Raw genomic sequence first — 16,310 nt, 5'->3', positions numbered from 1 at the left:
AAAAAAGGCCACATTAAAAGGCTGACACAAATGAGTAGAGTTAGGTGGTGGGAGCACAAATTCAGTGCCATGTTCCTGGTACAGTTTAATCATGTTAAATGGCAGACGATTTGAGACATTGTAACCTATAATCACAAAATTGCACTCTGTACGTTCTGGATATAAGGCAAGACAATCTGAATAAATCATTATTCAAATGTTGTTAGGTCAAACCAGCCACTCTGAATCCTATTATGACCTGCATCATTTCAACCTCCTTAAGTTGAAGTAAGAGAAGTTCTTCCCTATAAACTAGATGTAGCATTGGTGGGTTATACCATCTACATCATTACAATGATACTTGACACAGAACTATCCACAATCCTTTCAGGATCTCTTGTATCTCACTTCACTATTACTTTCACTGTTTCTCGAGTAACTGCTTCCCTTGCTTTCTTTATATTTTCACTTACTTTGATTGTTATTTCCTTATTTCTTTTCAGAAGACATTTACTACTCATAACCAGATTCACTGTCATGAAATCATTTTCATTCCACCCTGCTTGATTAAGAGATACCTATATGATCTTTCTAACATCATTATTCCTCAAAGGAAACCCCATTTCACACAACACAATATTCCTTCAATCAGATTTTTTTTCCAATATGTTAGATAATGCTGATTAGTCACTTATTTTTTACTTGTATCTGTCCCTGAGATTGTCATTTAATGTTGTTCTGAAGCTTTGCTTTTCCTGATTTGACAGCCTTCATGGCATTTAAAGAAATTCTGGGTCATAGTTGGATTTCCAGGTTGGTCCTAGAACCTTCTTGTACACTCACGTGATCAATTTCATGCAACAAAAATGCAATTTTGTAAATATGGATTCATAGTGTCTAAGAGTTATTAAAAATTAACTAAAAAATGAAACATTAGTACTTGAGATGTTCATACACAAATAAAAATATTACACCACTAATTACGCACTGGAAGTATCTGATGCCTGCAGAAGTTTTCGTATGGATGCATTTACTTCATGAGCATAGCAAATGAATTTTCTCAGATATCAAAATGTTGAAAAATAAGTAAGTGATCAGATTTACACCACCTGTATGGACTCATTTCATTTTATACCACATTTTGAATGAAATTGCACCATTTGACTGTATGTTATTTATTTATTCATTCTCTATTTCACATTATTGTAATTGGGGCTTTATATCCATTAACAAGTGCAAAGCTGAAAGAAGACGTTAAATATCTGTCAAGTCTGAATGACATATTACAACACATGTGGTCACATACACCAGTCACCGCATCATAAAATCTGAGTGATTATAAACAGCTATTACAACTGACATTATCAAGAGTGCCCATACAGTAATTTGTAGGGGGAGGGGGGTACAAAGTACTTTTAATATTTTGGCAGATGAATGGCAACTTATAAGTAGTCATAGAAAAGTTACAGTTCCAACCATCCTAGAAATCTGTATAATATTGAATTTTAAGTCATTTTCCTGAAAGAACAACACCTAGCTACAACACATTTTTTTTTCCTTTCCCTGAGAGCTAGGATAGGGGGAGCTGTGACCCCTCCTCCCCCCAGATATGGGCACCCTTCAACATTATGTACAGTAGGCACACTTTAACACACTGTGCTGCTGTGGAATACCTCAGACCACACATTTCAATTAACTTCCATAATATGAACTTGACCCTCACTACCCCAGCAGGAGAGCCACATTCAGAGTCTGATCCAGTCCCGGAAAGTATCCCGTCAGGATTTGAGGAAGTCATATCCCTGCTGGAGAGCCACATTCAGAGTCTGATCCCGTCCCAGAAAGTAGCCTGTCAGGAAACTTTCCGGGACTGGATCAGACTCAGAATGTGGCTCTCCAGCAGGGATACTTCCTCAAATCCTGCCCTGAAATGAGATCCATCCTTCATGAAATCCTCCCCACTCCACCAATAGTGTCTTTCCGCCGTCCACCTAACCTCTGTAACCTCTTGGTTCATCCCTATAAAATCCCCAAACCACCTTCCCTACCCTCTGGCTCCTACCCTTGTAACTGCCCCCAGTGTAAAACCTGTCCCATGCACTCTTCCACCACCACCTACTCCAGTCCTGTAACACAGAAAATGTACACGACTAAAGGCAGAGCCACGTGTGAAAGCACCCACGTGATTTACCAACTGACCTGCCTACACTGTGAAGCTTTCTATGTGGGAATAACCAGCAACAAACTGTCCATTCACATGAACGGACACAGGCAGACAGTGTTTGTTGGTAATGAGGATCACCCTGTAGCTAAACATGCCTTGGTGCACGGCCAGCACATCTTGGCACAGTGTTACACTGTGCAGGTTATCTGGACCTACCAGAACTCCGGAGATGGGGACTTGCCCTTCAATATATCCTCTCTTTCCGCTATCCACCAGGCCTCAACCTCCGCTAATTTCAAGTTGCCGCCACTCATACCTCACCTGTCATTCAACAACATCTTTGCCTCTGTACTTCCGCCTCGACTGACATCTCTGCCCAAACTCTTTGCCTTTACATATGTCTGCTTGTGTCTGTATATGTGCGGATGGACGTGTGTGTGTGTGTGTGTGTGTGTGTGTGTGTGTGTGTGTGAGTGAGTGAGTGTATGCCTGTCCCTTTTTCCCCCTAAGGTAAGTCTTTCCGCTCCCGGGACTGGAATGGCTCCTTACCCTCTCCCTTAAAACCCATATCCTTTCGTCTTTCCCTATCCTTCCCTCTTTCCTGATGAAGCAACCATGGGTTGCGACTCCCTTAAAACCCACATCCTTTCGTCTTTCCCTCTCCTTCCCTCTTTCCTGATGAAGCAACCGTGGGTTGCAAAAGCTTGAAATTTGTGTGTGTGTTTGTGTTTGTTATTGTCTCTATCAACATACCAATGCTTTCGTTTGGTACGTTACAGCATCTTTATATCAGTAACGTGTTCATTGTAAATAAGTGTGTGTGTGTGTGTGTGTGTGTGTGTGTGTGTGTGTGTGTAAGTACAATCTAACTTCTGCACCATTTCAATGCAGTAATGTGTTCATTGTAAATAAGTATTGTAGTAGTTCTATTACATGTTTATTACCTTATAAATAAATAAAAACTTTTTTATTTTAAATTCAGTGCATTAGTGTTTTTAAAACGATTCTTTCATATAGTGTTCAAAAAAAATGATGATCATTCCACTTGGGACCTGTGATGGTACATTAGCTTATTTGTTTCAGTTGTAAATATTTGTCATGTATTATTGTTTTTCTGACATGTTCTACATCCTGGAGGATATCCTCACTACGGATCAATTGGAATGAAAGTAAATTTAATCTAATCTAAAATGACAGCTAATACACTGACACACTGTACTGGCATCATTAGCACAGCACAGTATGTTAAAAGTGTGACTGCTGTGCTATAGTAACTGTTTATAATTCACACTCAGATCTTATAAGGTGACATCTGGTTTATATGACCACATATGTGTTGTAATATTCTTTTGATGACATGTCATTCAGACTTGTCAGTTATTTAATGGCTCACTTCACTTTTGCATTTGATTATAGCCAAAATTGCAATAGTGCAAAATAAATGAATTATAAATAACTTAATGGCAAATTGTGGTAGTTTTACTGAAAAAGTAAAAAAAAAATGTATCTGTGGTCAATAATTATAACATGAGGACATATGGTTGTATAAGTTGTAACTGCTGTTTGTTTCTGTTCTCTTCTAGGTGTAGTATCATGGGGTATTGGTTGTGCACGACCAAACATGCCTGGTGTCTTCAGCAGAGTGACCGAATTCTTGAACTGGATACGCCGCAATACAAGAGATGCTTACTACTGTTCAAGAAATTAACACCATTCAAGATAATGGCAAAGCAACATTTCTCTTGATTGGCAATGGAAGATGTTCAACATCTTCGTTTTACGTTAAATATCACATTAATCTCCTACAATATTAAATGTGACATCTAAGTATTTGTTTGTTCATTTTGTGATTTTGTAGGTGCAAAATTGATGTTCATAAGACTATATAACTGACCACACAGTGAAATGCAGCAGAAGCATCTCCTTAAATACAGATTTGTGGTCTTTCAACTGCACTGTCAAAGAGTGAAACATGTACAATTTGCATTTTTATATATATGTTACTGCCTTTATAATCTTATGTACATGACTGTAGCTCAACCCTCTCCCCACCACCATGTACACACACTTTTTTGAAATGGGAATGGACTCAAATAACACAATCATCGCAGCAGCAGTTTTTGTACTAATTCAATTCTTCATGCCATTAGAACAGCATTTTCTGGACTATCAGTTTTTGTTTTCAGTGACAGTAACAGTGAGTTGTCATTTTCAACCATCAGTCACTACTGTGATAGAAACTCATTATTTCCCAACAGATTTCCCAATAAAATACAATCAGGTAGCAAGTAATCAATACATATGAATAGTGTGTTGGGGAAATCACATTATGAAATATCTCACAGCTGTCTTAAGAGGTTGCTGTGAAGATTATATAATCAGTAAGTTCGCTGTTATCAATATGTATGAATGAAACAACACATTTTGTGTTGTCCTCAAAGCAATTCAAAGAATAAAACTTTCAGGATACATTATTTCAAAATACATGTTTAGGGGAAGATGAAGAAAAACTCTGTTTCCATAACTCAGTGTTTGGTGTGGTGATACCTTCCCAAGTCTTTATCAGTCGCCCCCATATACTTAAAGTCTGTATCCCTATAAAAATATTAGTTTTTTGTAACAGCAGCACACATCTAAAATCTGTAATCTCCTATTACAAGTCTGAAGCAGTATGTAAGTATTATTTTCAGATGTGATATTACTCAAAATTCTCAATGAATTTCTCAAAGAACTAGAGAACACGTGAATCTACATTTTTTTCACATAAAAGATTTGATGTTCTGTTCAGATCTTATTTTGAATCAGCCAAGTATCTGTATTACACATCACAAAATCTCTTTAATCCACGTTCTTGCATGAAAAATGACTAGCCACCGGTCAATATAATACAATGGGTTGGTTTTTCTAGTTTCCCTTGGAAAAGCTTTATTAACAACACATGGCACTTAACAAGCAAGCAAAGCTCGTATTTGTGTCTTCTTTTTTTCTAGCTGCAGTCAAATATATTTACCACAATTCCATGCAGCCTAACATTTCTGGATCACTTTCCATTCACCTCCACATCCAAGTGTGAGCGGTCCTGGATGAACGTTAGATTTTGATTTTACTTAGGAGCAGAAAAGGGGTAACTGGAAGGGCAAGTAAGGAAATTACCCATTCCACACTTTCTTCATGTTTCCCCACAATCACATTATCACTTATAATCAGCTGGCAGAAATTACAAGCCTTTAAACAAATAGTAAGCTTGTATTTGCTTCAACAACCCAACGATGCTGTAGCAGACTAGATGTTGTAACTCCACTGTTCAAGCTTTCTGTTTTTATTTGCATATTTTTGTGAGAAGTATACTGTAGGAAAACTGTGATCATCTGTCTGTTTGTGGAGAAGTTTCAACTTTGATTAAATGTAACATTTAAGTATTCATTAACTCCGCATGTCAGTTGCAACCCCAGTTCAAGATTTAAAAACATGGGCAGCCTGGTCAGTTTTCTGTCATAAGTTGATGAAGCGTGGTGAGGAGAAATAACAGGGAGAAAAGCTAGTGAACAGTATTTAGATGTGTGATGCATCATGAGGGACAAAATATAAAATAGTTGAAACTTTCTGGTGGATTAAAACTGTCTGCCGGACATAGACTCGATCCCCGAACCTTCACCTTTTGCAGACAGTACTCTACTGACTGAACTACCCAAGCATGACTCATGACCCATCTCATGGTTTTACTTACAGAAGCACCTCACCTCCTGCCTTCCAAACTTCAAGGAGTTCTGTAAAACTTGCAGAACTAGCACCCCTGAAAGAAAGGATACTGTGGAGATGTGCCTGAATCACAGTCTGGTGTTGTTTCCAGAAAGAGTTTTTCATTCTGCAGCAGTGTGTGTGCTGATATGAAACTTCCTGGCTGTTAATAAACTATACTGGTTTTCAGTTGTATTCTAGCAAATGTACAGTATTTTGGAAAATGCTGTATCAGAGCAGTCGTTTTCTTGATAATTTTACTCTTGGAAAGCCAACTCCTTCCTAAATTTTAGAATATATGCATATAATCAAATCTTGCACAGTTGATTGTACACAGTTAGGTAGCCAATGATTTAATTTTATGTTGTTTTGGATATTTCAGAAAACATTACCTTTTTTTTCAGTCTTCTGACTGGTTTTATGTGGTCCGCCACGAATTCCTCTCCTGTGCTAACCTCTTCATCTCAGAGTAGCACTTGCAACCTAGGTCCTCAATTATTTGCTGGCTGTATTCCAATCTCTGTCTTCCTCTACCATTTTTGCCCTCTACAGCTCCCTCTAGTACCATGTAAGTTATTCCCTCATGTCTTAACCGATGTCCTATTCTGGAATCTTTTGCCAATGGAAAGATCATCATGACATTTCTTCAATTACAGACCACATGTCCTGTGGATACACATTATGTGTCTTTAATGCAGTGGTTTCCATTGCCTTCTGCATCCTCATGCCATTGATCATTGCTGATTCTTCTGCCTCTAGGGGCAGTTTCCCACACCTAGGACAAGAGAGAGCCCTGAACCTCTGCCCGCTCCTCTGCCCTCTTTGACAAGGCCGTTGGCAGAATGAGGGATGACTTCTTATGCTGGAAGTCTTCAGCTGCCAGTGCTGATTATTAATCAAAATTTAAGCAGTGGCATGATTCAAACCCGGGACCAAAGACGTTTTGATTATGAATCAAAGACTGAAACTTTAGATCTCTCTATCTTCCATCACTGCATTTTCTGTATCTGAATTACTAAGATTTCAAAATTAGACTTAATTAATGGCAACACCTGGTTGTTCAATTAAGGGCAACCCCTGGTTGTTCAAGATATCTGTCACTTTTATACTGGTGGGATACTTATCACAATTGTAGAATTGTAAAATAATGTGGTAAACATATTCTTCTAGTAATCATCTAAATCAGTGTTTTTCCACTAATAATTTCCCTCTGAGGCTACAATATCCATGCTTAAACAATACATGGCTCAATTTCCCATGCTTCAGTACACATTATCTGGACTGTTTGAAGTGAACTACCATACAACCCCTCCATACTGCAAGTTGCAGTACTAAAAGGATTTTGTTTGTTCTTGGACTTCTTTTCAAATCAAGTTGAAATTAGTATACATTTATGAGATAACCTCCATGAAATTTCCTTTAGTTGCTCCTGTGTCTTTCAGCTTATCCATATTAATTCAAAACCAAAAATACAGTACAGAACAGAAAATAACACATTAAAATCTTAAGTACCTCAGCAGACAGTGGTTAATTAAGTGAAGGGCTTGGTCCCCCACAGACTGATGACATCCTGCCAGCATAGGCAGTGTAAATCAACTGTCATGATTCCACAGCAATATGCAAATGTTTAGTAAGAATTGTTCCCCCAAGACTATAAAATTATGATTGTGATTGTGATTTTTATTGGTCCTATACGTTACCTTTTGTACAGCTACATACTTGTAATATAGGACACATCATTTTGCTTATGACTAAACAATATACATATAACAGGCTACACAGTAATAACATACAACAGCTAAATGATTTACACCAGAGTTAAAAAGACATTTTTGTGAATCTTATATTGTACATGTAGGAAAAGACAGATTGCTACTTACCATAAAGAAGACACGTTAAGTTGTAGATAGGCACAATTAAGACACTTACATAAAGCTTTCAGACACAGCCTTCATTGGTAAAAGAGAGACACACACCATTCATACACACAAGCAAGCACATCTCATGCACATATGACCACTAACTCCAGCACCCAGGGCCAGAATGCAGCTATCATGTGGTATACAAGCAGCAGTCTGGACGGGGCAGGGAAGGGGAAGGGATAGTAGTGTACTGGTGGGGAGAGAGATGAAAGCTGTCTGGTAGAGTGTGCAGGGACTAGAATGCCAACAGCACAGTGCCAGGAGGTTGTGGGCCAGGGAGATGGAGAAAAAAGGAGAGGAGCGGAGAAAGATAGGCAGATGCACTAGCAGAGGGTGGCAAATAAACAGAGCGGGAGACGAGAATGGGGAGAAGATGATAGGGCAGAGGGAGTGGAAACTGTTGGGTTGTTGGGCTGGGGACAGTATGTTAGCATAGGTTGAGGCCGGGATAATTACAGGAGCAGAGAATGTCTTGCAAGAATAATTTCCATCTGCACAGTGCAGAAAAGTTGGTGGTGAAGGGAAGGATCCAGATGGCTCGAGCACTGAAGCAGCCACTGAAACCCAGTGTGTTGCGTTCAGCTGCATGTTGTGCCTGAGGATAATCTACTTTGTTCTTGACCATAGCTGGGCAGTGGCCATTCATCCTGGTTGACTGCTGGCTGGTAGTCATACCAATATAAAAACCTGTCCAATGATTGCAGCAGAGCTGGTAAATGACATACCTGCTTTCACAGATGGCCCATTGTGTGATGGCGTAGGATAAACCAATGTCAGGAGTGGAATAGGAAGTGCTTGGTAGATAGATTGGGCAGGTTTTGCACCTGGCTTTTACACAGGGATATAATCACTGTGGCAGAGGGCTAGAATTGGAAGTGGCATAGGGATGGACTAGGATGTCCCTTCCCTTTCCCTGCCCCCTCCATAGTGCTGCTTGTATCCCATGTGATAGTTTCATTCTGGCCAGAGATACTTGAGTTGGCGGTCATGTGTGCATGAGCAGTGCTTGTATGAATGGTGTTTCTCTTTCACTGATGAAGGCTGTGGCTGAAAGCTTTATGTAAGTGCCTTTTAATTGTGCCTGTCTGCAACTTAATGTGATTACGGTAAGTAGCAATCCATTCTTTCCTACACTGTTGATATTCCTACCTGGAGTTTCCATTGTTTTATATCACACGTGAGAAGTTCTAATTCTAGTTTAGTTCCTTACACTAATTTGTAATTCTAGTTTCTCTTAATATTGTACATGACATTTATCATTCACAGTATGAACTTTTCCTTGCTGTCTGCTCAAGTACTCAGGTGCACTATAGAATTCTTCTTCTTTCAAAAACTTTTTTAGGGATGATGGGAACATCTCCTCAGTTTTGAGGTTTTGTAAGTCCCTTGGCAATGCTTGTATTAATTTTATACCAGCTTATTCAGGTCCTTTTTCAAACATTTGAAGTCTGTGTGAAATACACTGCAATTGCTTTCTGTACCTTGTGTTATGAGGATGAATAGTCTCATTGGTCTCCAGTTTTGCAGGATCTCATAAGACAGTCATAAATGGTTGTGAATACTTACAGGGATGGAAACATCAAAATGTTAAGTTATTTGAAACAGTTTTTACAAGATTCCATTTTGCATCCATTTCAATATAATTCAACTGGCTGTCTTCTGAAGTGTGTAATTTTTTCCATTCCTGTGATGGTTGAATTCCCCCATACTGTGATACCATGGTTCAAAAACTCCATGACAGACAGTGCATGAGAGGTCTTGATGTGCATACTGAGCCAGTTGCTTCATTACAAATATCACTGAGCTTAGCTTGGATACAGCATTTATCTGCTGCTTCCAATTTAGCTCACTGTCTACTGCTATGCCTAAAAACTTAAAACTGGAAGTACTTCTTTCAGTTATTTTTCATACAGAAAAACATCTGCGTGTTCTTCCTTTTGTTTAGTGTTGAAACTCATTGCCCATGAGCCACTGTGCTGTATTATTGACTGATATGAAAGTGTTCTTCTCAAGTGCTTCGAAGTTGTTGGAAATATTTAGCACAGTCATATCATCTGCATACACTATCTTATTTTCTTTTTGATATGTTTGTACATTATTTACAAATAAATTGAAAAGGACAGGTCCCACAACATACCCCTGAGGTACACCATACTTAATGCTTCTAACTTTTGATCTGTCTGAGTTGTTAATTATGACACATTGCCTACTGTTACTGAGAAGTTATCCAATCTGCTGCTTCTCCATGAATACTAGTATTCTAAATTTTCTTTAGTAGGATGCATGATTAATTGTGTCAAATGCTTTGGATAAGTCAAGAAAAATCCCAGACACTTACTATCTGGTTGTCTACAGCCTGTACAATAAATTCTGTTGATGATTCAATTGCTGTTTCCATTGATTTCCTTTTCTGGTATCCATGTTGTGCTGGAGTTACTATATTGTGCTTTTCCAGGTAAGCAGTTATTTTGGAGAAGCCTAATACTAAGGATTCTGGTCTGTAATGATTAGGATCATCATCTTTTCCCTTTCTGTATAGAGATACTACTTTAATTAATTTAAGTTAATCAGGAAATATTCCTTCTTGGAATGAGCAATTGACAATATCCAACAGTGGTGTAATTATTTCTGCTGCCACCTGCTTGATTAGGTATTTTGTTACTTCATCATGTCCAGCAGACTTTTTTTCCCTCAGCTTTTTATAACCTTTTTCACTTCCTCTTTAGATAATAGTTTCAGGAACATTGAGGGGCTTGGCTTATCTTTCACTGTGGTCTGATGAGTTCCTCCGTTATTGCTTGCATGTTACAGGTTTTCCACTGTTTCTGTGTAGTTATTCTTCAGAATGTTGGCAATTTCTGTTTTGTCTCTAATGATTTTGTTATTCACTTTCATACTTTGTATTTCTTTTGTTTTCTGTGTGTACTTTTTGTTACCTGTCTCAGAGTTAGTTACATCACAGGCCGTTTCCACTGTATTTTTTGCTTTTGAAATAATCTCATTAATTGATTTAGTGTTTTCTTATCTGATCAACTGTTTGTACTTTTTCTGATGCTGCTTGTAGGTTTCAGTACTTTCCTTCTGTTTTGTCATTCGTAAGGTAGCCTTCTGTTCTATTATTTCCTTCGTGATCCACTGCTTGTTTTGGAGTATTTTTCTTTTCCTCGTTGTTTCTGGAAACACTATACTGAAATAACATGCTAAGGTTTATTGAAAAGTACAGTATTTCTTATCTCTTCCCTGAGCTTGAAGAATGTCTGTCGAGCATTATTTTCTCAACATTACTTTAAATATGTTGATGTTTTGTTGGCTGAAAAGCCTAACATCTCTTTCTACATTTTTATCTTCTGTGTGTGAGTTTAGATTTCCACGTGCTTCACATGGCTGTCCAAAATGTTCAGAAAGTCCTGTTTACATAACCTTTGTTGTATATTCATTGCTGTCTATATTAGTGATAATATTATCAATAATTGACTAAGTTTCTGAAGTTACTCTTACAGGTTCCATTACAGTTGCCTTCATGTTTTACTGTACTAGCATCTCCTCAAATTTTGCTTTCTTTGTGTCTCTTTTCCTATAACAATATTAAAATCACCACATATTACACAATCTTTCATTTTTTGTTCCTAGTAGATTGGATACTTTGCCACTTGATGGTCAGTGCACACAGACTACTCTCAACTCATTGCACACAATACCTGTAATTTCAAAACTGTCAAAAATTTTTGTATGTGTCATTCATCCTGCTATCATAATTCTTGGCTGTTTTAACAAATATTGCCACTCCTCCACTCTTATGTAGCTCTCTGCAGAAATAGTCCTCAAGAACATAATATTTTATAGTAAAACCGCATATTTCATTCTCTTTTAATCCATGTTCACTTATACACATTTTGTCTGGACATTTTTCATTTGTAAGTACTTCTACTTCCAATTTTTTATTAATCATGTATTGTATATTTTGATGCAGAATTCTGAGCTTTACTTATTTTTTCTTAATAATGAAGTTCTCAGTCTCTACTTGATAATCATGTTCATATTTCTTGCCACTAACATCTAAATTTCAGTTTTGTTTCTTTCCTTGACTGTACCATAAAAACTGCTGACCAAATGTTGAGATGGCATCCTTTTCCTTACTGAAGTTCTTGTAGGCACTGTTTCAGGTGTCATTTCTTTTTTCCTTTTGTGCAACTGCTGCTTACTGTTGCTCATCAACTTTCTTTGTTTTGTTTTTTGGATATAGTTCCAGCAACATATGCTCTTCTTCTGCAGAGTATTCTCTGTTTTTATTTAGTGTCTCCACTTCTATTGAGTATATCTTATAATTCATTTCAGTCTCTTTAGGCCAAGCTATTTGCTTTCGATTGCAGCTGTCATTTTTTTCAGCAGTCACTACTACACTGTCAGTTTTACTCTAATATTTGGTCTTTTCATTAATGTTTTCTATAACTTGGGAAAAATGTGCACCTGGTTTTATAAATGAAGGTATTGTGTAATTCTTTGCTAGAAGACTATTCAGAAGGTTTCTTCACTGCATACCATGACTCTCACTTAGTAAAAGCAGTTTCCATTTTGGGCATAAGCTTTTTCATCTTGCTTAAGTGAATCATTTTGTCTGAGTTTCCGCATGATTCCTTGGGTTATATGGTGTCTCATAATTGAACTCTTTCATTTCTTCCAAGCAGATGTTCTGGTTGTTTCAGGTTGGCATATTTGTCATGGAACTCCTCATTTTCTAATCAGGTGTTGTTCTGTACTTTCACAGAACTCTGGCAATGATTGTGATAGTTCATATCATAAAAAACTTCTTCCAAAACTTTTAAGTGAATACTGAGGTTGGTAATTAAAGATTTCAGATGTAATACCTCTTACTTCCTTCACTTTATATTCTCATTTTCTGTTTCATTTTCCTCTATGGTTGCAAATACGAATCTTTTATATGTTCTATTACAATGACTACCTGACCGTATTTTCTCATCTGGTATAGAGCATACATTACATCTGAACTGTAATGTGAAAACTGTTTTCTCGTCCAGTTATTTTTGCACTTCATGTATCTTGACTGTAGCACATCTGTTTGCATCTTCATTTTAATTAAGGTATTTTATCTGCCCTTTTCACACATGATATAAAGATTGGAAGCTGCAGAAATTTCACACACTGTTTACAGTAATGAAAAAGCAAAAACACACTAAATCTATTGCCATTGAAATAATGCCAACAGCAATGAAAATCTTTTAACATTTCTTAAACTGAACATTTACTTTTTTCACTCATATATTTCATATTTTCACACTAGATAAAGAGGAACACATCACTAAGTGGCCATCTTGCTCAGGCATTGGTAACCACTAGTTTCATCATGTCAGAGCTGCTGGTAGACACATGTACAAGTACATAAATCATCATAACTTTTGGAACTAAATAGTTCCTTCTTTAGGGAATACAAAATGTGCTGCTCTTCTGTTATTTTTTCTACGAGTTCTGCCAATAAAACACAGTCTTTCATTTGCCTTTCCCACATTTTCTATGTGTTCTTTCCAATTTAAGTTGTTCATAACTGTAATTCCTAGGTATTTAGATGAATTTAGGGATTCCCTCTACCACTCATGTGGATGACCTCACACTTTTCATTAAATTGCCAATTTTTCCACCTTTACTAGATGATAAATGGCTGCATCATCCATGAAGAACCTAAGACAGCTGCTTAGACTGTCTCCTAAGTTATTTATATGGATGAGGAATAGGAGAGGGCCTATAACACTACCTTGAGAGATGCCAGAAATCACTTCTGATTTACTTGGTGACTTTCCATCAATTACTACGAGCTGTGCCCTCTCTGACAGGCATCACAAGTCCAGTCACATAACTGAGACAATATTCCATAAACACACAATTTCACTACAAGCCAGTTGTGTGGTACAGTGTCAAAAGCCTTCTGACAATCTAGGAATATGGAATCAATTTGGAATCCCTTGTCAATAGCACTCAACTTGTTCATGTGAATAAAGATCTAGTTGTGTTTCACAAGAATGATGTTTTCTAAATCCATGTTGACTTTATGTCAATAGACCTTTCTCTTTGAGTAACTCTTAATGTTCAAACACAATATATGTCCCAAATTCATGCTGCATATCAATGTTAATGATATGTAATTTAGTGGATTACTCCTTCTACCTTTCTTGAATATTGGTGTGACCTGTGCAACTTTCCAGTCTTTGGATACGGATCTTTCATCGAGCGAGTGGTTGTATATGATTGTTAAGTATGGAGCCATTGCATCAGCATACTTCAAAAGGAACCTATTTGGTATACAGTCTGGACTGGAAGACCTGCTTTTATTAAGTGATTTAAGCTGCTTCACTACTTTGAGGATACCTTCTCCTAAGTTATTCATGTTGGCAGCTGTTCTTGATTTGAATTCTGGAACATTTACTTCTTCTTCTTTGGCGAAGGAATTTTGGGTGGCTCTGTTTAGTATTCTGCTTTAGCAGCATTGTTGTCAATAGTATTTGCATTGGTATTACACAGAGAAGGCATTGACTGTGTTTTGCCACTAGTATACTTTACAAATGACCAGAATCTGCTTTGGTTTTCTGTCAGTCTTCAAGACAAATTTTCATTATGGAAAGAAAGTCGCTACTCACCATAAAGTGGAAATGCTGAGTCACAGATAGGCACAACAAAAAGACTGTCACAAATAAGCTTTCGGCCAACAAGGCCTACATCAAAAATAGATAAGACACATACACGCATTCACACAAATGCAACTCATTCACACATGACTGCAGTCTCTGGCAACTGAAGCCACACTAAAAGCATCAGCAACAGTGCATGATGGGAGTAGCAACTGGGTGGGGGTAAGGATGAGGTTGGGGCAGGAAGGCGGAGGGATAGTAGTGTAGGGGTGGTGGACAGTGAAGTGCTGCTGAGGAGTGCACAGGGATGAGGTGGACAGAGGGTAGGGCAGTTATGTGCAGTTGGACGTTAGGCAGTGGGCAGGGAGGGGAGGGGGTGATGTTACCGGAAAAGGAGAAAAGTAGAAAGACTGAGTGCAATGGTGGAATGAGGGCTGAGTAGTGCTGGAATGGATGCAGGGAAGGGTGTCGTGTTGGGCAGTATGGTCAACAACAGGCTGGTCCCCTTGTTTCTTGGCCACAGTTTGTTGGTGGCCATTCACACAGACAGTGAGAAAGGTGGACCACCCTGTTGCTGAGCATGCTGCCCAACACAACATCCTTTATTTCAATGACTGCTTCACAGCTTGTGCCATATGGATCCTTCCCACCAACACCAGATTCTCTAAAGTGCATAGGTGGGAACTTCCCTACAATATATGCCTCCTGGCCCCAAACTTCATTAATCATTGTCCTCACCCATCCAGCCCTTTCCCTGTTCCCATGCCAGCACTATATAGCCCTCATTTCACCATCGCACCCAGTCTTTTTACTTCCCTCCTTTGCTGCTACCCCTGCCTCCCCCCCCCCCCTCACACCTGACCGCTGTCTAACCTCCCATTCCTCCCCCTCCCTGCCACAGCCTCCTCCTTATCCCACCCAGTCACCACTCCCATCATACATTGGTGCTGCTGCTCACAGTATGGCTTCAGTTGCCAGAGGCTGCAGTTATGTGTGTGCGAGTTGCATTTGCATGTGTGTGTGTGTGTGTGTGTGCGCGCGCGCGCACGCACATCACAAAAAATGCCCATCGTTCTTTCTCTTGTTTCTTGTGTTTCTCTTGTCACCTTACAAACAGCACTGCATGCTATACTTATGAGCCATATTGTATCAACCATCTTGGCCACACACAAGAGATGACTACAAGACCATGCTGATTGTTGGTGCAGCATCTAATGTACCACATTACTCCCGCCAACATCATTAGTCCTATACCTCCAAATTGATCCCCTCCCTGAGTCACTCTCCCATATTTTCATCTGCTATTTCCCACATCTTTCTAGTGCCACATGATCTTGTACCTCATCCTACGAACCCCTCCCCACCCCCCACTCTTTCTCCATTCTATCCCTGTTTGCACACACTAATTCCACCTCATTCAGTCACATCTGTCATCCCCCTTCTTCATGTGAGTTTTTGATTTTCACTATTGTCACCTTCCTCAGATTTCATATTGTTTCCCCCTTTTGCAACCGTTTCATAATTCTTGTGATTTTTCCCATGTATTTGGGTGTATTTTTGCAAATTTTTTGGCCATAATTCTATGTCATTTACATAATTTTTCACATTTTTTCCACCACCATGGATCCTGCTCTTTCCATTCGCATCAATACAGAAAATTTTTCTTATCCCTAGCTAGAACCCAGTCCCACATACTGTTCCTGCATTGTTACTTGGCTCATGGAATCTCCCCAAATGGCCCTACCATCAAATTACCCACCCCTCCTTCCACAATGAGCTCCATCTGTTCAGATTCCACCAATCCTTAGCCCTTGCCAACATAGTCCTGCAAAACAATGTCAACCAAGCCCAAACCTACTTGCAGTACTT

The 16,310-nt window shown here is 38.6% G+C and overlaps 1 protein-coding gene across 1 annotated transcript in view; it reads left to right on the top strand.

The window, feature by feature from the left end:
• LOC126259823 (trypsin-7-like) overlaps window positions 1–4,103 on the top strand; it is a 126,441-nt gene extending 122,338 nt beyond the window's left edge. The window contains exon 4 of the mRNA XM_049956865.1: window positions 3,727–4,103. Coding sequence (XP_049812822.1) covers window positions 3,727–3,851 — 125 coding nt within the window. The 3' untranslated portion in view covers window positions 3,852–4,103. The remainder of the gene's footprint in view (window positions 1–3,726) is intronic.
• Window positions 4,104–16,310: the final 12,207 nt, after the last annotated feature.

The sequence above is a fragment of the Schistocerca nitens genome, chromosome 5 (genome assembly GCF_023898315.1).
Source record: "Schistocerca nitens isolate TAMUIC-IGC-003100 chromosome 5, iqSchNite1.1, whole genome shotgun sequence".
In the NCBI taxonomy this organism is placed as follows: domain Eukaryota; kingdom Metazoa; phylum Arthropoda; class Insecta; order Orthoptera; family Acrididae; genus Schistocerca; species Schistocerca nitens.
This window is presented reverse-complemented; position numbering and strand designations above follow the sequence as displayed.